Source organism: Dermacentor variabilis, chromosome 7, assembly GCF_050947875.1.
Source record: "Dermacentor variabilis isolate Ectoservices chromosome 7, ASM5094787v1, whole genome shotgun sequence".
Lineage (NCBI taxonomy): Eukaryota > Metazoa > Arthropoda > Arachnida > Ixodida > Ixodidae > Dermacentor > Dermacentor variabilis.
Genome location: NC_134574.1, coordinates 102164707 through 102191166, shown reverse-complemented (window position 1 = coordinate 102191166; position 26460 = coordinate 102164707). Strand labels below are relative to the sequence as shown.

Sequence of the window (26460 nt, the reverse complement as noted above, 5' to 3'; positions counted from 1 at the left end):
AGAAGGTGATAGCAGAGCACTGTACTTTCCCTCCTCGCTGCTTGCGTCACGAATGGTCGTCTCGGACTACCGCGTTCCCTCCGGAACACGTTGCTTCCGAAAGACAAACTGCTTTTTTCCTTGCCAACCGTAAGAAAGAAAGGAAAGAAAAAGAAAAGGAAAAAGAAAGGAGAACCGCCAAGAATCAGCGGCAATTTCAAAGTTATTTTCAGAACCTAAGTTATGCATTGCCGCGGTATTTTGCTGGGCTAGCTGGCGCACGTGTCGACTGGTACGCCCGGCGTATAATGTTTCACATGGACGCATCATAACTGTTTAACAAGAGCACCGCTGTACCGGTATCCTTGTTTCTCTTGCATGTCTCCGCGTAAAGTTTTATTTGGATTTCTAATTGAAATGAATAAAAGAAACATTCATAGTCACCTGCAATTGTGACGGCTACTCTGTTTTACGTAATGTTAAAAACAGAAACAAATACGTTGTAAAATAAGTAGCGTCACAGGTTCGCAAAATCTAGAGCGGACTTGAATGAGACAGCAAAAACGGAGTTCACATGCCTACAGTCATATAGGGAGAGACACGAGGAAGCAAACAAGAGACAAACGGCGAGGGAAGGTTGCACCACATACTCATTCCCGACCTTTACGCCTATATGGACAGTTTGCACTGACGTCATCGTGGCAGCCATCTTGGGGCTGCAGCAAGTCCAGAAGATGCGCAAAACTAAAAATGTGACAGCACGACAGCGCGAAAGTCGCATCCTGCGCCCAACGACAAATCGATAACAATGATAATCCGGCGTTTGTAGAAAGCACGGTTCCTGGCAAAATAAAAATAAAGCAAAATGATGTGGTGATGGTGCACAGACGTCACCGCGTGGCCGCCATCTTCGGGTACTACAGCATGGAGCATCCGGGACGTCACTTATGCGTGGTATATATAGCTTGAATGTGCTCTACATAAGCTACAAGTCTTGCGGCCCTTTGGTTTGCTTGTTTAGAACGCACATTACCACGTGTTGTTGTACAGACAATTAATGTAACTACCCACAATGCCTGCTGTGCTAAGTCAGAGGAAGTCGCGAGGCGGGAGCGGGGGCTAGTAAAGGAAGCAGGCGCTTTCTAAGTAACTTATTTGAGTGCCTTTCTTTTTTTTTTTTTTGCCTGCATCACTGACAAGTACTATACGCTTCGATTCGTATTATCCGAAGAAGCAATCCGTCCATGACAGACGTCTCGTGCGTGACGTCACGGATCGACGCCACACGGACGCCCGCTGCGCTGCTCACGCGATAAGCCGATCGGATTAAAGGGCTGCTTATCCTTGCTAAGCCGGCGCCTCGGCAGCACAGAAGCCGCGACGTCTCTACCGGCCGTCTCCATAGCGTGGCGAGAGGTATTACGGATTTACGGGGATTATACGCCAAGGAGAGAGCACGCCACGGGGCTGCAGCCACATGAGCGTCCTGCACGCCCAAGAGGCTGCATGGGCTTATACATCAGATTTAGGAACTACACACCACCCCGTGTCGCCGCACTCTATCTTCTAGCAGTTGAGGTAGTAGTAAACTCTCAAACAAATTTACCCCCTTTGGATCGTACCTTGCCGCACAACGATAATCGTCATCAACCTTGCTTGCGTCTCCTTTCTTGAAAACTCGGCGCTCGCTACTTCAATGTCGAGAATGCGCTGTGATGCTGTTAACGCGCATACCGTTCGTGACTTGGAAGTACCGGGCTCGCAGCGTTAAGGGAAGGAAATGCGGGCAATACAGATGACGGTTATTGTTGTGGGTAAGCCCCAAAGGGTGCAACTTTATAAAGAGCGTAAAATAATGTACGCCCTTCAAAATCAATATATAACTTACACCTGTTCTACACCATTACGGGTGAATATGATGTAAATATGTCCAACTTACACCCTTGTACCATTTTACCCCTTTAAAGGTGAATATGGGTGTAAATTATTTTAGACTGATAGGCGCCTTGCACTTATCAGCTTTCCAATTTCGACGGCAGCGCCACGCATAGCCCAGAGAGACGTAGAAGAAAGATTAGAGCGACGCACACTCGCCGTGGTATCTCCGATCACTTATCGCTACACTCTAAAAACAGTTGCACCCTCTGGGGTGTACATTTGCCCCACAACAATAATCGTCATCTGTCTTGCCCGCATTTCCTTTCTCTAACGCTGAGAGCCCGGTACTTCCAAGTCACGAACGGCATGCGCGTTATCAACGTGACACAGCATTCTCCACAGGAAAGTTATGAGCGAGAAAGAAAATGCAAGCAATTAAGAGAGTGTATAAAGCAAGAGGAGGAGAAGGAGGAGGAGGGGAGGAAGAGGAAAAAAACTTTATTCAGGTCCTGTACAAGGTGTTGCCACCCGCCTGGCTAGTCCCACGTTGGGACCGGGAGGTCAAGCCTCCTATAGCCCTATACATCACGGGCGTGCTGGACAGCCAGGATTTGAGGGATACGATCGTCGGATTTAATGATTGCTGAAAACCGATTCCGGGAAATGCCAGGGCCAGGCGACCCACACTTCCAGAGCATATATATGTTCAAGCATGCATATCTCCTTTTTGCATGCTTTACATATAATATTCATGTCTGCAATGTCACGCATTCCTTCATTTGTGCACGTGAATAATAGGACTGCGTTTGTAAATGCCTAAGTGTAACTGCTTGTGCTCTGTTTAGCCTATAATGAGTAGGTGCAAACTCTGTCCTTCCCATGTAGTGATGTTTTGTAATTTCATTGTATGTCATGAGCGTATCTCCCTGTAGGTTCTCCAATCCAGCAGAATCAAAGCCATATGTAAAAGCGGCCTGGTCTGTAAGTTCGCGGGCGACGCTGTTGGCCAGCAGTGTTTTAGAGTGTGGACAAGAAAACTGCCTGAGATGGGAAAATGTCGAAGCGCGCGTGCTTCTGCAATTGATTGGATGCATGCTTGTGATCGGAATCAGAAGCGCGAACATTCGCGAGCTTTAGCTTACACAGGAAAGCTAGCTTCCACGAAGCGCGCCTCGTTGTGGTTTCGAGCGGAGTCCCATTTACTGTGCGTCCCAAAGATGTCGCAAAGGTGTCGGCGACGCTTGGGCGACAAACGGAAACGTCGCCTACCGCCTTCTCTCCGACGCAACGTGCCCATAAGAAGTAAGAAGCAGGAAGTCACGTGCGATCCGGCGCTTGCGACTACAGTCGTGACCCCAACTATGCAGTCTGACCGCGCATACAACGGGTCACAGCACGTTGCAACAGTCGCCACAGACACCGTTTTCTTTAAGAGCCACGCGTTACACTACCCGGATGAGGTGTGCGTCGTACCACTGCTCTCCTAGTGAAATCAACGGTAGTCTTGGAACACATAATCATCAGCAACAGCAGCAACTGCAGCCTATTTTTTTTTATGTTCACTGCATGACGATGGTCTCTCTCGGCGGCCTCCCTTTACCCCGGCTGTCTCGCGCTATAGCTGATTCCAACTTGCGCCTGCGAATTTCCTATAATTTCCCCACCCCAGCTTTTTCTGCCGTCCTCGACTGCGCCTCCGCATTCCCTTGGCACTGTTGCGTTTCGCCTGCGACACGTGGTTTTGCCGGCGCGACTGCGGCGGGGCGGCAGACATTTTGGCCCGATCGTCGTCGCCGCAACGCTCCCCGCCAGGTGTTTCCAGGCGCGACTGCGGCGATGCGACCGCAAAGGATCACCCTCTCCTTCCAGTCATTGTGCCCGAACCAGGCGATGCGAAAGCAGGGATCATCCTCTCATTACAGTCATTGTGCCCGACCGGCAGCGCTACGACCGTGTGCTACGACATTGTGCTACGACATTGTGCTACGACATTGTGCTACGGCAGCGCTACGACAGTGTGCGTCACCATTAGCCCATTGTACATTCACGTGCTCGTCTATTGAGGGGTTCCTTCTTGCCCTCAACTGCGAGAGTATAAAAACAGCTGCCCCCGGACGCCAAAAGGAGGGCTCCGATTTCTTCTGTTGAGTAAAGTGCTCTCCCGTCTCTCTACTTCGGTCAACCTGACCGCCAACTCTTTGCAATGTTAAAATAAACAAGTTGTTTTGTTGTTACCAGTCGACTCATGCTTTGCCGGGACCTTCGGATGCTTCCAGTTGTACCCCAGGCCGCCAGGCCAACGCTACCCTTGGGGCTTGCGACCCAGGTACAACCACGGGCGTCAGCGCCGAGTTCCCAACAGATCGTACCAGCGGTGCGATCCCAAACATCTGGTTGCCAGCGGTGAGATCGCCTCCGACTTCAAACAACTGTCTGCCAGCGGTGAGATCGCGACAACGGAGGCCAGCAGCGAAGAGATGCAGTTGACTGTATGCTGAGCAGCTCAACGACGATCCGGGAGCAGTGCAACGAGCCCTGTGTGACGACTGGTTGCCTGCAGCGGAACGACTGCGCGGAATTCCTGCCTGCGAGGTTTGGTGAGTGCGGGACTTTCTTCTTCTGAGCTTTGCCAGGCTTTTGTTAGTGTCAGAAACAGAGCTGGTAATTGTGGTTGTCGTTGCTGCCGGGTTAGTTTGCGGCAAGACAATAATAGGCAGTAGAGAAAGCAGCATTCAGAGCAGCCATGGATTTGAAGTCGTTGCGCAAACCGAAATTGTTGGAGCTTGCAAGAGAGTTGGGTCTGGATGTCTCGGACAAACTCAGAAAACCAGAACTGCTAAAGGCTATTCTTGAGTTAGAGGCTGAGGATGACGAGCTGTCGGAATGCCTTGAGACTATTGAGGAGAGGTCAAAAAGACAGGAGCGCGAACTTAAAGACCAAAAAGAGAGACAGGAGCGCGAACTTAAAGAACAGAAAGAAAAAGAAGAGCGTGAACGTAAAGAACAGAAAGAGCGAGAGCAACAAGAGAAAAAAGAAGAGCGCGAACACGCTTTGGAAATGAAGCGTCTCGAGGTAGAGATGGAACGCGCTCGTAATGGAAGTCAGGCACACGGTGCAGGAGAACGAGTATTGTTCAAAATGACTGACCTGATGCGGCCGTTTAAGCTTGGAGAGGACATTGGTTTGTTCCTGGTTAACTTTGAGCGAACGTGCGAGAAGCAGGGGTTCTCTCGGGAAACGTGGCCACAGCGCTTGCTCACTTTGTTACCCGGCGAGGCGGCCGACGTAGTCGCTCGCTTGGATAGAGAGGAGGCAGAGGATTTCGACACAGTGAAATCGAGTCTTCTAAAAAAGTACCGGCTGTCTGCGGAGGCGTTCCGTCGGAAGTTTCGGGAAAATGAGAAAGGCAAAAGTGAGTCATATACAGAGTTTGCGTATAGGCTTATGTCGAACATGCAGGAGTGGCTCAAAGAAGAGAAAGCGTTTGGTGACCACGATAAAGTTCTGCAGTGCTTCGGGCTAGAACAGTTTTATAGTCGGTTACCGGAGAACGTGCGATACTGGGTCTTGGATAGGCCAGACGTTTGTACGGTGGCTAAAGCCGCTGAGCTAGCCGAGGAGTTTGTGACGCGTCGGGCTCGCGGAGCTAAGGACGGTCAAAAGGGTGAATTTGGCTTGAAGTTTGAGAGGCCGAAGTTCACACCCATGAGATTAAAGAGGGACACGCGTAGGGAGGATGCGAGTGAAAGCAGTCCGACCAAACGTAAAGAGACGGCGGCAGCCAAACGCAGAAAGCGGTTCCAGATGAGGCGAGCGCGCGTTTGTTATACGTGCCAGAAGCCGGGTCACTTTTCGGCGCAGTGTCCGGAAACAACACCAAAAGTTGTGTTTTTTTCAATAGGCAGCACTGACGAGAACATGAAGCTTCTCGAGCCTTACATGCGAGACCTCCTCGTGAACGGGAAAGAGTGCCGAGTGCTTCGCGATTCCGCAGCTACGATGGATGTAGTTCACCCGTCTTACGTAGAACCCCATATGTTCACGGGCGAGTGCGCATGGATCAAGCAAGCCGTGGAAGCTCATAGCGTGTGTCTGCCAGTAGCAAAGGTGCTTATTGAAGGACCTTTCGGAGCGCTTGAGACAGAGGCGGCAGTGTCATCTATGCTGCCACCCCAGTACCCGTACCTATTTTCAAACAGGTCCGATCACCTCCTGCGCGAGAAGGGGCTTTTGTTTGGTGAAGCTAGTGTTCAGGCCTTAACCAGGTCGAAGGTTCGGGAGCTCGCTGCAAAGGCGGTAGTTGCGGGGCCGACGTTATCAAACAACGAAAAAGGGTCAGAGGCGCAGCAAGCTGATATTCAGAGCACGCCCGAACTGAATAAACTTGAGTCTGTAACGTTAAAGGCACCAGATACCGGAGAGGAAAATCCCGATGCGGGAAAGTTAGAAGAGCTATCTACTGATTTGCTCATCGCGCCTACGTCAGACGGACTTGATAGGTTGCTAAAAGTCAGCCGGTCGGCTTTGATAGCCGAGCAAAAAAAGGATGGCAGCCTGGAAAACGTGCGCTGCAATGTCAAGGAAGGTATCGCCAGGAAAACTGCGCGTTTTGTGGAAAGAGGTGGAGTCCTGTACCGGAAGTATCTAGACCGCCGAGGAGTGGAGTTCGATCAGCTGATCGTGCCTCAATGCTATCGTCAGGATCTGTTGCGCTTGTCACACGGGGGTTCGTGGTCCGGACACCTAGGAGTTAAGAAAACTAAGGACCGTCTCTTGCAAGAGTACTATTGGCCAGGGTGTTTTCGGGACGCAGACCACTTCGTGAGGTCATGTGACACCTGTCAGCGGGTGGGCAAACCAGGGGACAAATCGAGGGCGCCGTTGAAATTGGTACCTATCATTACGGAGCCTTTTAGACGGCTCGTTATTGATACAGTGGGACCTCTGCCGGTAACAGCCACGGGGTACAGACACATTTTGACTGTGATCTGCCCAGCGACAAAGTTCCCTGAAGCAGTGCCGCTTAAAGAACTCAGCTCAGTTGAGATAGTCAATGCACTACTGTCCATATTTGCGCGAGTTGGTTTTCCTGCGGAAATCCAATCAGATCAGGGCACAGTGTTTACTAGCGCTTTGACGACAACTTTTCTCGAAAGGTGTGGGGTAAAGCTGCTACACAGCTCAGTGTACCACCCACAGTCGAATTCCGTTGAGAAGCTCCACTCCGTCATGAAGCGCGTGTTGAGAGCCTTGTGTTTTGAACATCAAACTGACTGGGAGCTGTGTCTGCCTGGGGTGATGTTTGCATTAAGGACCGCGCCGCATGCAGCTACGGGGTTTTCGCCAGCTGAACTGGTGTACGGTCGCTCGCTTCGATCTCCGCTTCGCATGCTTCGAGAATCATGGGAAGGCAGGGGCGACGACCCAGTCGTGGTGGAGTACGTACTTAAGCTCCTCGAACGCTTAAGAAGGGCACAGGAGTTGTCAGGTGAAGCAATGACAAAGGCCCAGCAGAGGGCCAAGGTTTATTATGATCGGACAGCCAGGGCCCGTCGTTTTGAGGTGGGCGATGAGGTCATGATATTGCGCACCTCGCTAAACAACAAACTAGACGTGCAGTGGGAGGGCCCAGCACGAATTGTTCAGAAACTGTCGGACGTTAACTACGTGGTAAGTCTGCCAGGAAAGCGGAAAGCACAGCAAGTTTACCACTGTAATCTGCTCAAACCTTATAGACAAAGGGAAGCAGTGGTGTGCATGATGGTAAACGTTCCTGAAGAGCTTCCGGTCGAGCTTCCGGGACTAGGCTCAGTGACGAACAGGGAAGACACCGGTCAAGTCATTAGTGACCTTATCAGTAAAGCACCGCTGTCGCCCGAGCAGAAAACCGAACTACACCAGCTATTACAAGAGTTTCAAGGTCTGTTCTCTGAGAGGCCTGGTAGGACTTCTGTACTTACTCATGATATAGAACTTACCTCCCCAGAGCCAGTACGATCCAAGGCGTATCGGGTGTCACCCCGCCAGAGCGATATTATGGAGGCTGAGGTAAAGAAAATGCTACAGCTCGGTGTTATTGAGGCAGGTGAGAGTGATTATACCTCCCCTTTGATTTTAGTTGAGGTACCGGGCAAGGAACCTCGTCCTTGCGTCGACTACCGCAGGCTTAATTCCATCACTAAGGATCAAATTTATCCGATCCCTAACATCGAGGAGCGCCTTGAGAAAGTTAGTAGCGCTCAGTTTATTTCCACCCTAGATCTTGTCAGGGGTTATTGGCAGGTTCCACTTACAGAAGAGGCTAGTAGGTATGCGGCGTTCATTTCACCAATGGGAACATTCCGTCCTAAAGTGTTGAGTTTTGGTTTGAAGAACGCGCCATACTGTTTTTCAAGCCTCATGGATAAAGTGTTGCGGGGACAGCAAGAATTCGCTTTACCGTATCTAGACGACGTAGCGATATTCTCCGCATCCTGGTCTGAGCATATGGCACACTTGCGGGCAGTGCTAACCCGCCTGCGCGAAGCGGGCTTGACAGTAAAGGCTCCTAAGTGCCAGTTAGCACAGGCCGAGGTTGTCTACCTCGGTCACGTGATTGGTCAGGGTCGTCGCCGCCCCTCTGAAATAAAAGTGGCCGCTGTGCGAGACTTTCCGCAACCGCGCACAAAGACCGATATTCGGTCGTTCTTGGGTGTCGCCGGCTACTATCAGAGGTACATCCCTAGGTACTCTGATATCGCGGCTCCCCTGACGGATGCTCTAAGAAAGACAGAGCCTCAAACAGTCGTCTGGGACGAGACAAAGGAAAGAGCTTTTAGCGCCCTAAAGAGTGCCCTAACAAACCAGCCTGTGCTACGATCGCCAGACTATACAACAGGGTTCGTTGTTCAGTGCGATGCTAGTGAGCGAGGCATGGGCGTTGTACTGTGCCAACGGGAAAATGGAGAAGTAGAACACCCCGTCCTGTATGCTAGTCGTAAGCTGACCAGTCGTGAGCAGGCGTATAGCGCCACCGAGAAAGAGTGTGCGTGTCTCGTGTGGGCCGTTCAGAAATTGTCATGCTATCTAGCCGGCTCGAGGTTTATCATTGAGACGGATCACTGCCCTCTCCAATGGCTGCAGACCATCTCTCCCAAAAATGGCCGCCTCCTGCGCTGGAGCCTCGCTTTACAACAATAATCCTTTGAGGTGCGTTACAAAAAGGGGAGTCTCAACGGTAACGCCGATGGCTTAAGTCGAAGCCCCTAACGTAGGAATCAGCCTCAAAATTGTTTGTTACTGATGTTTTTCTTCCTGAGGCAGGATTTTTTTTAACATATTGCTTTTGTTTAGTGTTTCAAAGTGATGATATGCTTTCTAGTGCAATTTTTCAATTTGTGGACGCGTTCTGAGTGATGCTAGACTACTGTAAGGAACTAGGCAGTGGTATAAAAAGGGGAAAGAGCCTGGCAGGGCTTAGTGAGGGTTGTGCCGTGCTTGCTGACTGAGCGGTTGAGTTTCAGCGTAGTTCTAACGCTTGCCGGGAACGAGAACAAAAATGTGAACTCTCCCGAAGTCACTTTGCAGTGTCCCGTGCGAACCTGAACGAGAGAACGAGGCCTTCTCTGTGCGCTGCGCTCAAGAAACGTCGAGGGACGCCCGACTTCGGTTATGAGCATCATCGAGCGACATCCCTCCGGACAGCGGATGCAGTCCCCTGTCCATCGGGATCTCCTTCCCCCGGCGGGGCGGTCTGTTGCGTTTCGCCTGCGACACGTGGTTTTGCCGGCGCGACTGCGGCGGGGCGGCAGACATTTTGGCCCGATCGTCGTCGCCGCAACGCTCCCCGCCAGGTGTTTCCAGGCGCGACTGCGGCGATGCGACCGCAAAGGATCACCCTCTCCTTCCAGTCATTGTGCCCGAACCAGGCGATGCGAAAGCAGGGATCATCCTCTCATTACAGTCATTGTGCCCGACCGGCAGCGCTACGACAGTGTGCTACGACATTGTGCTACGACATTGTGCTACGACATTGTGCTACGGCAGCGCTACGACAGTGTGCGTCACCATTAGCCCATTGTACATTCACGTGCTCGTCTATTGAGGGGTTCCTTCTTGCCCTCAACTGCGAGAGTATAAAAACAGCTGCCCCCGGACGCCAAAAGGAGGGCTCCGATTTCTTCTGTTGAGTAAAGTGCTCTCCCGTCTCTCTACTTCGGTCAACCTGACCGCCAACTCTTTGCAATGTTAAAATAAACAAGTTGTTTTGTTGTTACCAGTCGACTCATGCTTTGCCGGGACCTTCGGATGCTTCCAGTTGTACCCCAGGCCAACGCTACCCTTGGGGCTTGCGACCCAGGTACAACCACGGGCGTCAGCGCCGAGTTCCCAACAGATCGTACCAGCGGTGCGATCCAAACAGCACCCATTCCGCAACTCTAACGGTCCGCCGGTTATCTGCAGGCCCCACGCATTACACGGCCTGCGCAGCTCCATCTTTCTTTTTCTTTTTTCCTCCTAATGTAATTATCATATCGGCTATTATCCCTTGCTCTCTCAGTTTCGCAAAGTGCCCCATACGTTAGCACCGGTAGAATATGCAACGATTGCACATGTTTCTTTTCAACGACAGTGGTAAGGTGCCGGCCGGGACTTGGTAATATGCCTGCCGTACGCGGGCACATACTGTATAGCGAGTATAGCGAAAACAAGACGAAAAAACCAGAAGGGCACACGAAACACTCGCGAGGCACGGCATTCGTGCTCTCGATCTTGTTTGCACTTGTGTATAGTCTACGCAGTATCTTCCAAGATGACATACGCCAACAATCGCGCCTATTATACTGGACGGCTCACTCCGATGTAACGCACTTGGCCGTTCCAGCAAGCCGACAACGCCGACAAGTGACGCGCGGTTCAGGGAGGGGGGACACACGGAAGCAGCTGCGGCGGTGGCGACGTTAGCCTCAAAGGCAAGGCTAGCGAAGGCCTCTCTCTCTCTCTCTCTCTCTCTCTCTCTCTCTCTCTCAGCATCGGCGGCGTGGTGAGGAAACAGCGCGTGATCGCGGTCAGCAGCCCACGGGCGAGCAGGAAGCAAGGAGGAAGCACGAGGTGAGAAGCGGAGGAGGAAGAAGGTCGTCGCGGCACGAAAACAAAGGCTGCTGCTGCTGCTGCTGTCGTTACGGCCGCGGAGAAAGGGCGAAGTGACGCAGAAGGCCGGGCGGGGGGGCTTCCCCCGTCGTTTGCGCACACGCGCTAGCGCGAGATCAACGCACGCTTACAAGGCGCGCATAAAGGAACGAACATTTCGTACGCAGAAGGCGTGCGAGCTCGCCGAGACGCAATACAGGACGGGTATTTCTGTTCGTCCGTTCTGCATCGCGCGATCCAAGTAAAAACGCGGACGCTGCAGAGCAACCGGAGAGAACCTCTAAACCCTCGATCGGTTAGACTGGCAATATTCGCTCCGCGGAAATTACGATATGTTCGATTCATCTGGCGTGCAAGGTTTGATTGATTGAGAATTGCACCGATGAATAATTAACTAGACGACACTGGCTTAGTAGAGAGAGAAAGAGAGAGAAAGAACTATGTTCAGGTTATGTGGTCAAAAGACGGGTTCGACGAAACATCGTCTGACTAGATACATACATTTTGTTTAAGATAAACGAACACTCGCAAAACAAACACACACACACAGTGTGTGTGTGTTGTGTGTGTGTGTGTGTGTGTGTGTGTGTGTGTGTGTGTGTGTGTGTGTGTGTGTGTGTGTGTGTGTGTGTGTGTGTGTGTGTGTGTGTGTGTGTGTGTGTGTGGACGTGATTAACAAACACCGAGCTCCTCCGTTTCCTTTCTCCTGGTTCACATACACACACACACACACACGCATACATACACACGCGCGCGCGCATACGCTGTGATAACGCATGACGTCACTGCGAACTGGTACAGTAACTTCTAGGTATACGCCACTCGCCTTTGGTTGTGGCGCCTTTTCTTGCTTACGGGCCTTCCTCTCACGGCAAGAGCGTATAGTGCAGAAGCGTAATTTAATATAGCAAAGCTATATAGTGGTTATGTGCACGCTATAGTTGCGCGTTCTTTTAACAAACAGCTTTCTCTCTCTCTCTCTTCTCAGGACGCGGTGGAGAAGGTTCAGCGCGCACCGACGAGCATGCGCATTTGGCAACTATACAGGATGTCCCAGCTAACTTTAGCCAGCGTTTAAAAAAAGTATGCGAATGCCACGTAGCTGGGCAGAACTAAGGTAATGTTGTTTGCCGTGGCTTAGAGATACCCAGATCATTTTCTTTTCATTCCGCCAAACTACATAATTAGCCACAATTCATCAACTTCTCAAATATTATAACAAGATGAAAAGTGCCAATGAGGAAATTGTACGGCGACATGACAATCCCCCGATAGAGTTTTCTCAGTTTGCTGTGTACGTGGCTACATAAAAGTGTTTTTCCGAGCGTGAAAGAAGCCCGCGACTGCACGCAAAATTTCCGCGCCATATTAGCGGCTCGAGGAACTTTGCGTGTATTCGCGGGCTTCATTCACGCTTGGTAATAAAAAAACTTCTGTGTAATTTCTCGGGATTTGCTACAAAAATCTCATTGACACTTTCTCTCAGAATATTTGAGAAGTTCATCAATTAATTCAGACCAACTACCTAATTAGGCGGAATGAAAAAATAATAATAATCTGAGTATCTCTAAGCCACGAAAAGACAGATTGGGTGAGGGAACAAACGAGAGTTAATGACATCTTAGTTGAAATCAAGAAAAAGAAATGGGCAGGACATGTAATGAGGAGGAAAGATAACCGATGGTCATTAAGGATTACGGACTGGCTTCCAAGAGAAGGGAAAGCGCAGCAGGGGGCGGCAGAAAGTTAGGTGGGCGGGTGCGATTAAGAAGTTTGCAGGGACAAAATGGCCAGAATTAGTACATGACCGGCGTAGTTGGAGAAGTATGGGAGAGGCCTTTGCCCTGCAGTGGGCGTAACCAGGCTGAAGAAGAAGCCACGAAAAACATCATTACCTTGGCTCTACCCAGCTATGTGGCATTGGCATATTTTTTTAAACGCTGGCTAAAGTTATCTGGGACACCCTGTGTATACAACGTATGCAGCCACGCTGAAAACGCGTCTCGCGTTGGACTTCTGTAACGCATGCGGCTAGGCTCGTTCTGCTCCGCGGAGCTATATTTATCTACACGGACGCAGTCGACCCCCTATGTAAACTATACTTTCACACCGATAAACAGCAGCAGACGGGGGGGGGGGGGGGTGAGGGGAGGCGCTCGCTCGTTCGTTTGCTTGTCATTAGCGAAGAGGGAAAAAATAAACAAAAATAAAGCTTAAAGGGACCAACCGGCTCTCTCTTCCCGCAACAACGTTCGGCTCGCGAGTGAGACGGCCGGGTTTCATCGTATGTGGGCTACAGGTCTGGGTCACGTGTCCAAAACGTCGGACGCCAAAAAAGCACGACCGGTCTATCGAGACCACGCACGCGGGCGGCGCACGCTTTCGGATGTATAACGAGGGCACACTGCAGGGGGGCGGGGGGCACTGTGCGCTCACCATATATGTAGATCGATTTGCACGCGCCTCAAGAGCAGTGAGCCTGCGATCCCAAGAATCACCCGGTCACGTGTGCCGTCAGCATACTATGTCGATAATAATAATAATAATAATAATAATAATAATAATAATAATAATAATAATAATAATAAAGAGCGTCTTTTCGAGTTGCCACAACATAGACGAGACGCCCCCTTTCTACGTTTCTTAATAAAAAATAATGCTTATCAAGCCCTGGGCCCGGACATTAATTTTCCCTCGGTAATATGTACGGCGAAATTGATGCGTACATTTACGACGACTATACATCTGCGGAATAAAACCGCTGAAGATCCGCGTGCTTCCGCTTCGCCGCACTACTCCGAGGCATCACACCATTGCCTCTCTTGGCAGTTCTATTTTTGTAGGGAAAAACCGGAAGCTTTGGCGTCTGCGTTTAGTTAAAAAAGAAAAGACAGGAAAAACATCTACGCGCGCTTACTAAAGAAAAGAACGTTCTAGGACGTGGATGTACTACGCGCACTTTCCTTAGCTCGGGGCTGCTCAGATACTCGACTGGATGTCGACGTGGCCGCGGACAATCGCCGAACGAGATCTGTATGTGGTAATCCGGATCGAGTAGTCGAGCTTACTGAGAACGTGCCGAACTGCGAGTTCTACGTTATCGTATACGTCCTATCGCGTGCCTACAAGTCCGTGACCATCAGGTGGGACCGAAACGAACAAATAAAACAACAACAAAAACAATAATAAGGCATGAACGACGCTATCGCCCACACGTCACACATCGTACAGTAGTACTATGCACGCTCGTAACAAGCGCACTAAGCGAACAGATAACGACTGAGTCAGCACAATGACTGAGTCAGCATATATGGGGGAAATTAAATGTTACTTTCAATTGAAATGTAGAAACAATAAGGTTTAAAAAAATGAATTTGAACGAAAGAGAGACAATTCGCTGCGGATATAAGGGAGCTGAAAAGGCACCCACATGTTCATTAAATTTTAATAATTAAATTCGGGGCTTTTACTATGTGCGAAGATCACGATCTGATTACGGCGCATACAGCGGGTATGAAGGGGAAGGGGGTGGGGGGGAGGTATTCCGGATAATTTTCACCGCCTGGGGATTTTCAACGTGCCCCCTGAATCTATAAGTATACACGAGCGTTCTCGCATATCGTCGGCCCCATCAAAATGCAGCTTCCGCTGCCACGAGTCGAACCCGCAAGCTCGAGCTCGGCAACGCGACGCCATACCTGTACATCATGTGTCCCAGGTGCACTTGTGCCAAAAAAAAAAAATTTAAAAATATGCAAATGCCACGTGGCTAGACGGAACCAAGGTAACGTTGTTTGTAGTCGCTTTGAGCAACTCCGACTATTTCTTCTTATTTTGCAATTCGTCAAACTACATATTTAGTTATTATCCATTAATCAACTTCTGAACATATTCAGAGCAAGAAATGTCAACGAGAAAAGCGTAGACCACAGTGAAAAAAAAAAAATTCCGCGATCTAACTTTCCGTTGCTTGCTACATAAAAGCTTTTTTTGTCAAGCGTGAAAGAAAAATCGCAAAACACACGCACACACAAAAAAAAGCGCGCCACATCAGTTTTGATTCTGCGCTTGGTTTTGCCCAGGGGTGGCACTCGCATATTCTTGGCATATTTTGCATATTTGCATATTTTGGCACAAGTTATAAGCGCGGGACAAACGCGTTGCGTGTGCACTGGACATCTGGGCTCTGTTTATTGCGGCGGGCCCTCACATCTTCCGCATTAATTATGCGCTTCCTCAAGCGCGATGCGGAAGATGCAGAACGTTGTATCTGCGTCCGCCCGTTCATTTCCCGCTTCCTTATTACTTTTGCGCTTTAACTAAACAGAACGGTTTTATTTTCCCATGGCCTCATTATCTGTTGGCTTTGTGCGATTGCTTTATATCACACACACACACACACACACACACACACACACACACACACACACACACACACACACACACACACACACACACACATTATATATATATATATATATATATATATATATATATATATATATATATATTAGAGAGAGAGAGAGAGGAAGGAAGGTCGAGCCTCTGGTTCCCACGCTCATTATTCCTGCTTACTTACTATTGACGCACTTACTTCTTGTTCCGTACAGATCTACTTCACTAAGTGGCACGCATACCCTGCAATACTGTTACGTTTAACTATAAGCGAAACCTACACGTGGAACGAAATGTACACACTTCAGCGTCGGCTCTTGCTTCCGAGCTCCTTGCCAATGTTATTTGCCACTTAAGTTTCGATAAGAGAGGGATCCTGCATCTCCTTGCACACAGGTAAACGCCCCCCCCCTCCCCCACCGCCAACTAAACGTAAAATAATAAAAAAAAAGAAGAGCACCCGCTATGGCAGCTTAGTTGCCGTTGCGCTGCTTAGCATCGAGGTGGCGGGTTCGAGCCCAGCTACACGGCATGCGCCACAATGAGATCGCGGTTTCGGAACGCGCGAAACAAAGCCTCAGAATTTCATATTTGCAAAAAAAGGAAAAAAAAAGAACGTTCCACTTACATAACGAAAATTATGCGTAACGCGATTAATAGTGTATACAGTCACATACGGATATCGGCAAATTGTCAACAAGCGCATAACTAAACGTCAAATTATGTGAACGAAGCGAGAGAGAGAGAGAGAGAGACGTGACCATCCTCTCAATATATTGTCGCGAAGACAATGTAACGCGGCCTTCTTTGCTGTCTTTCGGGGAATTTTGTGGGGTCCTTGACGCGGGGCAAACCTTTGTACACAAATGACCTCGACGGCGCCGCGGACAGTGCTGCCGCGCGGCCGCCGCCCCCGCCGCACCTGACGTCACACCTGCACATGTCGCGTCGTCTTCTCACGCTCGGCTGTCAAAGGCCAATTAGTTATGGCCAGAGTGCTTTTGTGTACGGAGTGTTGACGCGACCATTTCTTGACCCCTTGAACTCTGCCGCTTATTGGATGATGTCGGCTTGCCTGATTGGTCGGAGTAACGAAGTAGCCCATTGGTGGAGAAAAGTGTCTCTTGGATGCTGGGGAAACTTATTTAAGGAAGTTTGGGGTAGATTTAGTGTGAGCAAGTAGACAGCAGCAGACGGCGCATCTTCACCAGGGGAGACCAGGCCGGTCAGGCAGGCCGACGACGACGGGTATGACATCGTTTTGCTTGTATATATTTTGTACAGTTTAAACTTAAGGTAAATACCAAGAGAATAAATCTAGTTCAAATGCTACTCTCGTCGTCGTACCTGCGGATTTGGACTTCCCCTGCCAGAGCTCATCCCCATTCATCTTCCGTCTCCCTGGTGAGTTGATGCGTCTGATATCTCACGGCTGCGTCACTTCGCTACAAAGTGGTGGAGGTGCGGGGTACCGAAGGCCACGCACTAATATCATGGGCCGTGGCAACAAACCCCAAGAACCTAGCTCTAACAGCTCGAATATAACCGAACCCCCTACTGTTCTCGCTACCATGTCGACCCCTCAAGCTAAACCTTTCGTCGGACCGCCAGTCTTTAGAGGCACACCGGAAGAGTCAATAACCGAGTGGCTGCTTTGCTACGAACACGTAGCCTCCCTCAACAACTGGGATGAAGGGACGAAAGCAAAATTTTTATATTTGGCATTAGATGGCAATGCGAAAAAGTGGCACACCACGCAAATTCTAACGGGTGCCCCTAATACATGGGAAGAGTGGGCGACGCTCTTAAAAACGTCCTTCACAAGTCGTCACTCAGTTGAGATCGCATATTTGCGGCTCCAAAACCGAACGCAGCTGCCATCAGAGTCCCCCGAGCAATACTACTATGACATTGTGCAGCTGTGCGCCAAAATTAATCCCTCTATGACAGAAGAGGAACGGCTACGGCACCTCATGCGCGGCCTGCGTCCAGACGTGCAGGAGAAGATAATCATGGCTAATCCGGACAATTGCTCAACTTTCCTGCAAATTCTGCAGCGGATTAATCAGGCGGCTTTGATGACACGTGCATACCAACCAGAAGCGATTGGCACCCACCTCCCTGCCGGCCAGCAGTCGTGGTACCCACTCGCCGCGGCACCCTTCGCGGGAGTGACCCCCGCCGGGGTAACAATGCAGCCGCCTCCGGCATGTCTCGCTACCTGCGCTGCGGCAGAACATCTTCGCCCGCGAGAGGCCACCGACCGCGATAGGGACTTAAGGGCGATCGCGGACTCTATAGCCACATTATCGGACCGCCTGAAGGCTATTGAAGAAGACGTACGCCGTCCTCCGGTGCCTTGGCCGGCAAGAAATTCCCGTGCCGACGACGGGCGTCCACGATGCCAGCTATGCCGTCGCATCGGTCACGTCGCGCACCAATGCTGGACGCGGTTTCGAGATGACAGAAACCAACAGAGAGGGCCCAATAATAATCAGGGTGGGCAACCCAACCCTTCGGGAAACGAGAACGGCCGGGCCTAGGGAGCCAGTCCGGCCGTCCCGTATGCACTATGTCAGATAGTCAGCTTTTAACAGTACCGATACGAGCAAATGGTACCGACACAAAACTCGTAATTGATACTGGCTCCTCGGTAAATGTCATCTCGTCGCATTTCGCTGAAAAAATATGTGCTTCATCAAAATCAAGAAAAGATGTCTTCATCAGAGGAATCGGCGGAAGCTTGCTCTCCCCCCAAGGTGAAACTGAAATAACTCTTGATTTCGACTCCACAACTGTTCGCGAGAAGTTTTTGATTGTGAAGGACTGTCCCTACGAGCTATTAGGTGGTCTCCCGTTTTGTCGAGCAGTGCGTCTTTTAATAGATTTCTCCAAGAGTGAGCTCCAACTCAACGGTGAAACTTTTCGGTTGCATGTAAATTCGAGCACCCTGGCACACAATGATGCACTCAGTGCGCGGTGCCACGAGCATATTCGCATTGAACCTCGCACTGAAATCGCTGTCCAAGTAAATGTCGCAAGGGACGGAGTCCATCTCATCGAACCGAACAGCACGCTCAAAAGCGGACTTCACGTTGCTCGTACCGTGACCAAGGTCGTGCATGGGACAGGTGTGATTCGTATCGCTAATCCCACCATGTCGCCAGTAAATTTGCTCAGCGGAACAAAGCTTGGATGGGCTACTTCTATCCACAATGCACAAATGGCAGTCATCGCCCCCGAAGACACCCAAGACTCTCGGGATTTTGACGTGGAGACTGGAGACCACTTACGTCCAGGTGAAAGGGCTGAGTTGCTTTCGCTCATTGACAACTTCCGCCACCTATTCACTGGCGATAACAACCCCATTCAGCAGACGTCTATGGCAGAACACGTTATCGACACAGGCGATTCTCGACCAATTCATCAGCATCCCTACCGTCACTCCCCTTTTGAAAGGAACCTGATTGAGAAGCAAGTAGAGGAAATGCTGCGCGATGGGATAATAAGGGAATCTCGCAGTCCCTGGTCATCACCTGTCGTCCTCGTAAAAAAGCCGAACGGGTCATGGCGTTTTTGTGTCGACTTTCGAAGGGTGAATGAAGTTACGAAGAAAGATGTACATCCACTGCCGCGAATCGATGACATTCTCGACGTGCTACAGGGCTCAAAATACTTCACAACACTTGATCTTACATCGGGCTATTGGCAAGTGAAAATCAAGGAGGAAGATAAGCCGAAGACCGCGTTTGCCTGTGGGCCCGGCTTGTATGAGTTCAATGTTGTTCCCTTTGGTCTGTGTAACGCCCCGGCCACGTTTCAGAGAATGATTAACAAAGTACTCAGTGGTCTGCTTTGGAAGGTATGCTTGGCTTACTTGGACGACATTGTAATTTTCTCTAAGGACATGACCGCTCATTTGCAAGATTTGAAAAGCGTATTCTCGGCCTTGGACGCGGCGAACTTGCGGCTGAAGCCGGAAAAGTGCAGCTTTGCGCGACAGGAGATTAAGTACCTTGGTCACATTCTCACTGGCGAGAACATCCGACCGGACCCAGACAAAGTGGTCGCGATTGAAAAGTTTTCCCCACCAAAAAACAAGAAAGGTGTACAGAGCTTTCTCGGAATCTGCAACTACTATCGGCGATTTATCAAGGATTTCTCTCGTATTTCTCGGCCACTCACTAACCTCACTAGAAAGGATGTCCCTTTCGTCTGGGATGCGGCTTGCGAAGCGGCTATGCGATCCCTCAAGGAGAAGCTGATCACGGCGCCCGTTTTGCGTCAGTTTGAGCCGGGGAAGCCGATAGAGGTGCACACTGATGCCTGTGATTATGGAATTGGTGCCGTACTAGTTCAGAAAATCGGATCCCAAGAGAGAGTCATTGCCTATGCTAGCCGACACCTTAATAAGGCTGAGATGAACTACAGCACCACTGAGAAAGAATGTCTCGCTGTCGTGTACGCCTGCGGACAGTTTCGTCCGTACATTTTTGGGTCTAAGTTCACAGTCGTGACCGACCAAGCTAGCCTGGCCTGGCTAATGAAAGTGAGAAATCCGAATGGTCGCCTTATGAGATGGTCTCTGTTGCTTCAGGAGTTCGACATAACGTTGCGACATCGCCCTGGCCTGAAGAATGGAAATGCGGACACGCTTTCCCGAATTCCTCATGATCCCGCACCAGCAAGCGAAGAAAACCCATTACCGTTGCTCGCGCTGGATCATGTGGACATCGGGGAAAGGCAGAGAGAGGATTCCTGGATGCAAGAAATCATACAGCACCTAGAGCAGCCGAGTGCGCCCGTTGTCAGAAAAACGAAAAGAACGGCACGGAGCTTTCGGCTGGTCGACGGTGTATTGTACAGAAGAGCGAAAGGCTTTCAGGAAGATCGCGCAGCACTCGTTGTCCCCAAGTGTTTGAGATCGGAGGTTCTGAGGCACTGCCATGACGACATCACGGCAGGCCACCTCGGTGTCAAGCGCACATGGGAGAAAATTCGCAGCCGCTATTTCTGGCCAAAGATGTTTTGCCACGTCACCAAGTATGTCCTCTCCTGCCCTGACTGTCAGACGAGAAAGCTACCACCCGGAAAGCCGACCGGTTTTCTCCAGCCGATCCCACCTGCAGGTCGCCCTTTCCAACAAGTGGGCATGGATTTTCTTGGCCCTTTCACTAAAAGCAAAGCAGGAAACCGCTACATCCTCGTGGTTACTGACTACCACACGAAATGGGTCGAGGCTGTCGCGTGTACAGCGGCCACTGCTGCAGAAGCTGCTAAAGCCTTCGTCGAGCAAATTGTCTTACGCCATGGGGCACCAGAAAAAGTGATAACAGATCGAGGGCAGCATTTTGTCGCCAACCTGACTGAAGAAATTTTCCGACTTATAGGTAGCGAGCATGCCACTACTACAGCGTACCATCCTCAAGCGAACGGCTTGTGCGAGCGCTTCAACCGCACGTTGGCCGATATGCTCAGCATGTACGTTTCTTCGCACCATCGCGACTGGGACGAATTTCTTCCGTACGTGCTCTTTGCATACAATTCTTCTACCCACGAGACCACCGGGTTCACCCCATTCTTTCTTCTTCACGGACATGAGCCCACACTTCCTATAGATGTAGCGCTAGGCGCGGAACGCGGTTTCGACTGCACACTGGACGCCAGGAAAGTGGCCCTCCGGCTGCAGCGTGCTCGCGAGCTAGTGACCGAACGGGAGAGGCGTCAGCAAGTAAAGAACAAACGTAGTTACGACGCTAAACGACGTAGTGCAGTCTACCATGCGGGGGACTTGGTGTATTTGTGGACTCCCTTCAGAGCTCGGGGAAAGACAACAAAACTCCTCCACCGGTACCACGGGCCTTTCCGTCTTGTTAGGCGAATCGGCGAGAACAACTGGGAGGTAGTGGATAGAACTGGCAAAAAACGCGACGTTGTTAATATTGCGCGCTTAAAACCGTGCCACGTCAGACAGTGCTCGGATAATGACGACGCGGACGACGAGTCTGTTGACGGACATCGAGAGGAAGTGTGTGATGCAAGTGGTGCTGTGCGCGAGTGCGATTTGAATGGTGGTGTGCGCGAGTGCGGTTCGCGTAGTGATTGTGTGTACAAGACAGAGACTTGTGAAAGAGCGCGCGTCGTAGAAGACTCGGATGATGGGACTGAACTTTACTCCGACTGGAAGACATTCCACAACGAGGCCGATCCGAGAACTATCACTGCTTACGACACGGACACTGATGTGTATCACAACGCAAGCGTATAACCTTCATTGTTAATTTTATTGTGTAGCGCGCGCGAATGAACTTTGTTTCTTGTCTTGTGCATTTTGTTTCCATTTTGTCAAAACTTGTTTTTTTTTTGTTTTACGTGATGCTAAATCTTCCTTACGGATACTTCAGTTCTTTATATGAATCCCTAATGTGCGCGTTTAACTTCTTGAGCCATGTTTTATTTTGTAGTAATGATTTGTAACGAGTGGGACACTCTTTTCCGTAGGGGGGAGGTGTCGCGAAGACAATGTAACGCGGCCTTCTTTGCTGTCTTTCGGGGAATTTTGTGGGGTCCTTGACGCGGGGCAAACCTTTGTACACAAATGACCTCGACGGCGCCGCGGACAGTGCTGCCGCGCGGCCGCCGCCCCCGCCGCACCTGACGTCACACCTGCACATGTCGCGTCGTCTTCTCACGCTCGGCTGTCAAAGGCCAATTAGTTATGGCCAGAGTGCTTTTGTGTACGGAGTGTTGACGCGACCATTTCTTGACCCCTTGAACTCTGCCGCTTATTGGATGATGTCGGCTTGCCTGATTGGTCGGAGTAACGAAGTAGCCCATTGGTGGAGAAAAGTGTCTCTTGGATGCTGGGGAAACTTATTTAAGGAAGTTTGGGGTAGATTTAGTGTGAGCAAGTAGACAGCAGCAGACGGCGCATCTTCACCAGGGGAGACCAGGCCGGTCAGGCAGGCCGACGACGACGGGTATGACATCGTTTTGCTTGTATATATTTTGTACAGTTTAAACTTAAGGTAAATACCAAGAGAATAAATCTAGTTCAAATGCTACTCTCGTCGTCGTACCTGCGGATTTGGACTTCCCCTGCCAGAGCTCATCCCCATTCATCTTCCGTCTCCCTGGTGAGTTGATGCGTCTGATATCTCACGGCTGCGTCACTTCGCTACAATATGCCGATGTCACGCCGACATCGCGTACATACACGAATGCGTAATTCCTCGCTTTCCTATCTGTTGTCTCCGAGCTGCCCACGAGGAAATCGACGAACGCAGCTGCCCCCCTCCCCCCCCCCCCCCCATTAGCCAAACCCGATTCCCTAAACGGCCGTCCGCTCTCAGTCGACGTCATGGAAGAACACGACGGCTGCGCGCGCGGTTCCCCGAATACGACATCGCGCATAACGTTTCCGTCGGAGCAAATTGATCGGCGGTCGCTACGTATATACGTGCGGTCGAAACGACTGTCACGCAAGGACAAGTGCGGCTGCAGTACAGCGACGGACACGTACAACGCGAAAAGGGAGTGGCTACACAGACTAGATACAGAGAGCGCAGGGCGATTAAATCGATGAGGAAAGGCTACGTACAAAACGCAGGATACAATGAAGAAAGTATTAACGATGCAAAAGGTAACTCCTATGGGACAATCGATGTTGCTTGAGGGGGGCAACCGAAAAGAGTCATCACTTGCGCGAAAGGAGTGTATATATATACGCAGTTTATGCATCCACACGAACGTAACAAGTGCAGCATGACATAATGATGTCGCTGCAAGGGCACGTATGCATATAGATACAAAAGGAAACAAATTGTCGACGCACACGGTGCGTCGGAATCGGCGGATATGGGAGGGGGGTAAACTTGTGCCTCAAGTCACTACAGCAGTTAAAAAAAATTAAATTAGTTAAATCATGAAATATCACGTACCAAAACCACCGTCTTATTATGAGGCACGCCGTAGTGGGGGGGGGGGGGGGGGGGGGGAATCCGAATATATTTAGACCGCCTGGGCTTCGTTAACGTGCGTCTAAACCTAAGTACACGAAAGTTATTTTGCTTTCTTCCGTCAGATTGCGGACGCCATCGCCGGAATCGAACCCGTGACCTCGAGCTCAAAAGGGCGAAACTCACTTGCAGGCTTACCATTTAGCTCCCACAGGGTCATCATTTTTTTTATGTATTATGGATTTAAAAAAAAAAAAACACCTGTTGAATTTAACAGAATGCTAGTCCTTGAGGCGGATTATTCAGAGAGGCGGACAATGTGTAAGCAAGAGAAATCGAAACACATATTCAACTAATTAACAACGATTCACGAATTAACTCCGTAATTAATTACTTTACGGCACACATTGCAATTTACCAATTGTAGCAGGTGAGTTTGCGTTTGCCAGGCGTACCACTTGGAATGGATTTGCAGAATGACACCAGTTAGGAGACATGCCCCACGAAACTCGCCGTAAAAATGCACTGTTGTTCCATTTACTTCGAAACTGGTGTCCTCCTAGAAATTAATTTCCAGAGGATACGTCTTGCAAACTCACCGTCACTACAATTCGTTAAATTGCGATGTGTGCCGTAAAGTAACAATTATGAAGCTAATCAGCAAATTTTCGTTAATTATTTGAACACGTGTTTCAATTTCCCGAACTGGTAATGTCCGCCCGTTCGAATAATACTGCTCAAGGACAAGAATTATGCTATCCGGTATTGGCGATTTTTTTTTTTAATTTCGCAAAACTTAAAAATGATCACCCCGTGCATCTATAACACTACACAGTCAACACGTACATGTCTTATAACGAGCCCGGAATGACGTTGTGCGATGCGTGCTCATCTGCATGCGAGGACACCGACCTGTTTATAGGAACGGTATAAAAAATGAACGACTTCGGAATTAAAACACAAACGGAGAGAAAAGGAAACCTCACAAGAAGCGCGAACATATGCGAAGCAAGACCAGTGGATTCAAAGATGTCAACAGTAATCACATCGGCCATCTGAGACAAGTCGTTTGAGAGCATCCCGGCAAAGGCGCGGCGGGAAGCAAGGTCGAGGCTAAAAGAGCACTGCATGAAGACGAACTACGAGAATAAAAGGCCCCTAATGTTAAAAAAAATCAGGCTTAATTCTCGCCGTAATCAGTTGGAGTTGGTCTCAGCAAAGCTCAATGAGCTAGCAGTCTATAAGAATGGCGACGCGCGCGAGCGGCAACGTTTGCCTAAAGGGTACAAGAAGCCGCACGACAAGCCGCCCCTGTATGTGGTGTGTCCGGACGCGGGAATAACGGCGAGGTGCTTTCTTACACCCGTCGTCGACAACCTGTGGAACAGCGACCCCGCTATAACAAAGACACGCGGACTCGCGTCTAAAACGAGAACCCTGACGCGATATACCCTGCACGACATCCCCTCCCCCCTCAAAGTGCACACCTGCAAAAACCGCGTGGCGCTCCACGCGTACACACCGACCTTTCCCAGCAGGCTCCACACGTGGTCCCTGTTCTGGATGAGCCCCTCGAGACACTGGAAGGCCAAGTGGGGCACCGTGGGGCTCGAGCTGCGGGCAGGTTTGATGCGATCGAGGTTCATCATTGTCGCCTCTTCGCCGGGAAGGCTCTCCCCTTTGCAGAAAAACGAAGCAGCTCCTGCACGGCGTCTCGGGCACGCTGCGACGAAGCTGCGACGTCCAAGCTTCGAGCCGGAGTCCCTCCGTGGAAACGGAACACTTTCCCACCGCGGGGACAGTAAAAAAAATTTTCAAACTGCGACGATATCCAACAGACGGGGTCCCGCGTAATCATCGGACTGCACACGGGGCCCGAATAGATTCCCGCGACACTCCGCGAGGTCCCTCGCGGTGCCCGCAATAGTATGTATATATATATATATATAAAGCGCGCGAAAACAACACTCCAGTGGCAACGGTTCGCGTAAACAACAGCGCCGATAGTAGAGCACGTGTCCCGCCGCACGAAGTGAAGTCACTGGTAAATGCGCACGCGTTTCCGCAGTCGCCCACAAAGAAAAGAAATGTTAGACGAATGAAGCCAGCCGACGCCAGAAGATGGATGCGTGCCTCGCCATTTCGAGGAAGAGGAGCGGGTAGGGGAGCGCGAGGATGAGAAAAACTGAGAGGGGAGAAGGAAGAAGTGTGAGAAAGAGACAGAGCGAGTCGGTGACGTAGTCTAAACCAACGTCTATAGTCTTGACGATGGAGGAGACGAGGGGGACAGGTGGGGGGGCGTTCGCAGGAGCATTTGAGGGTGTGGGCGGACGATAGAAGGGCAGAGGAGACTTGCAGACGTGCAAGCCGCTCGCGTCCGTGGGGCCAACGAAATTAAACTTCGGCGGCTACTACGGCGACTAACACCAGACGTGCCGGCGCCGAGACAAAAGTGGTGTGACGGGGAGGGAGGGCGGGGGGGGGGGGGGGGGGAGTGAATCGGTGGAGATTGCAGCGGCCGTTACGAAACGCAGCCGGCGCTGCACGCAAGCGACCGCGCGGTGCCAGGTGGAGGGAACTCCCCGCGCGCAAACACCACCATCACCTCCTCTTTCTATACCCCTTTCCACCCCGAGTCGGCCTGTCTCCGAACGGAGAAGGCATTGTGCCAATGACTCGATGCCAAGGCGTGCGGCGCGAGGCAAACACAGCTGTCGAGCGCGCGTTCGTTCGGAGCGCGTCGGGTACGATACAATGGGCGAGATCAAACGAGAACGACGGGTATAAGTAAACACAACGGTCTTTTCCAAAGGCTGCAGACGGCGATCGATACAGGGCACCGAGCGCCGAAAATTAAACGAAAAATATAAAGAACCATCGTGACCGCACACAAACCGCAAGGTGGATTGCTGGCAACAATGCACTCCGTTCGAGTCGTTTTTTCACGAAATAGCAGCGCGCAATGGCGTCAACGCTGGGGAACAAGAGCGGATTCCTTCACGCGTGGTGCTTCTCCGGAAAGCGAACCGTTCGTGTGGCATCGCGTACGTGATTGGTCCGTCCGTACCGCCTTTTTGATGGCGAAAGCACCATTCTGAACAATAAGGTGAGGCTGAGCAA

At 50.6% G+C, this 26460-nt stretch overlaps 1 protein-coding gene across 3 annotated transcripts in view; it reads right to left on the bottom strand.

Moving 5' to 3' along the window:
• The window catches only part of Lpin (phosphatidate phosphatase LPIN), a 145216-nt gene that overhangs the window by 62524 nt on the left and 56232 nt on the right, over positions 1-26460 (bottom strand). The window contains exon 1 of one of the 3 annotated variants that reach the window (XM_075698893.1): positions 24867-25459. The exons of the other annotated variants lie outside the window; for them this stretch is intronic. Coding sequence (XP_075555008.1) covers positions 24867-24989 — 123 coding nt within the window. The 5' untranslated portion in view covers positions 24990-25459. Of the gene's footprint in view, positions 1-24866; positions 25460-26460 lie in introns of those variants that run through there. 3 annotated transcript variants of the gene reach the window in all.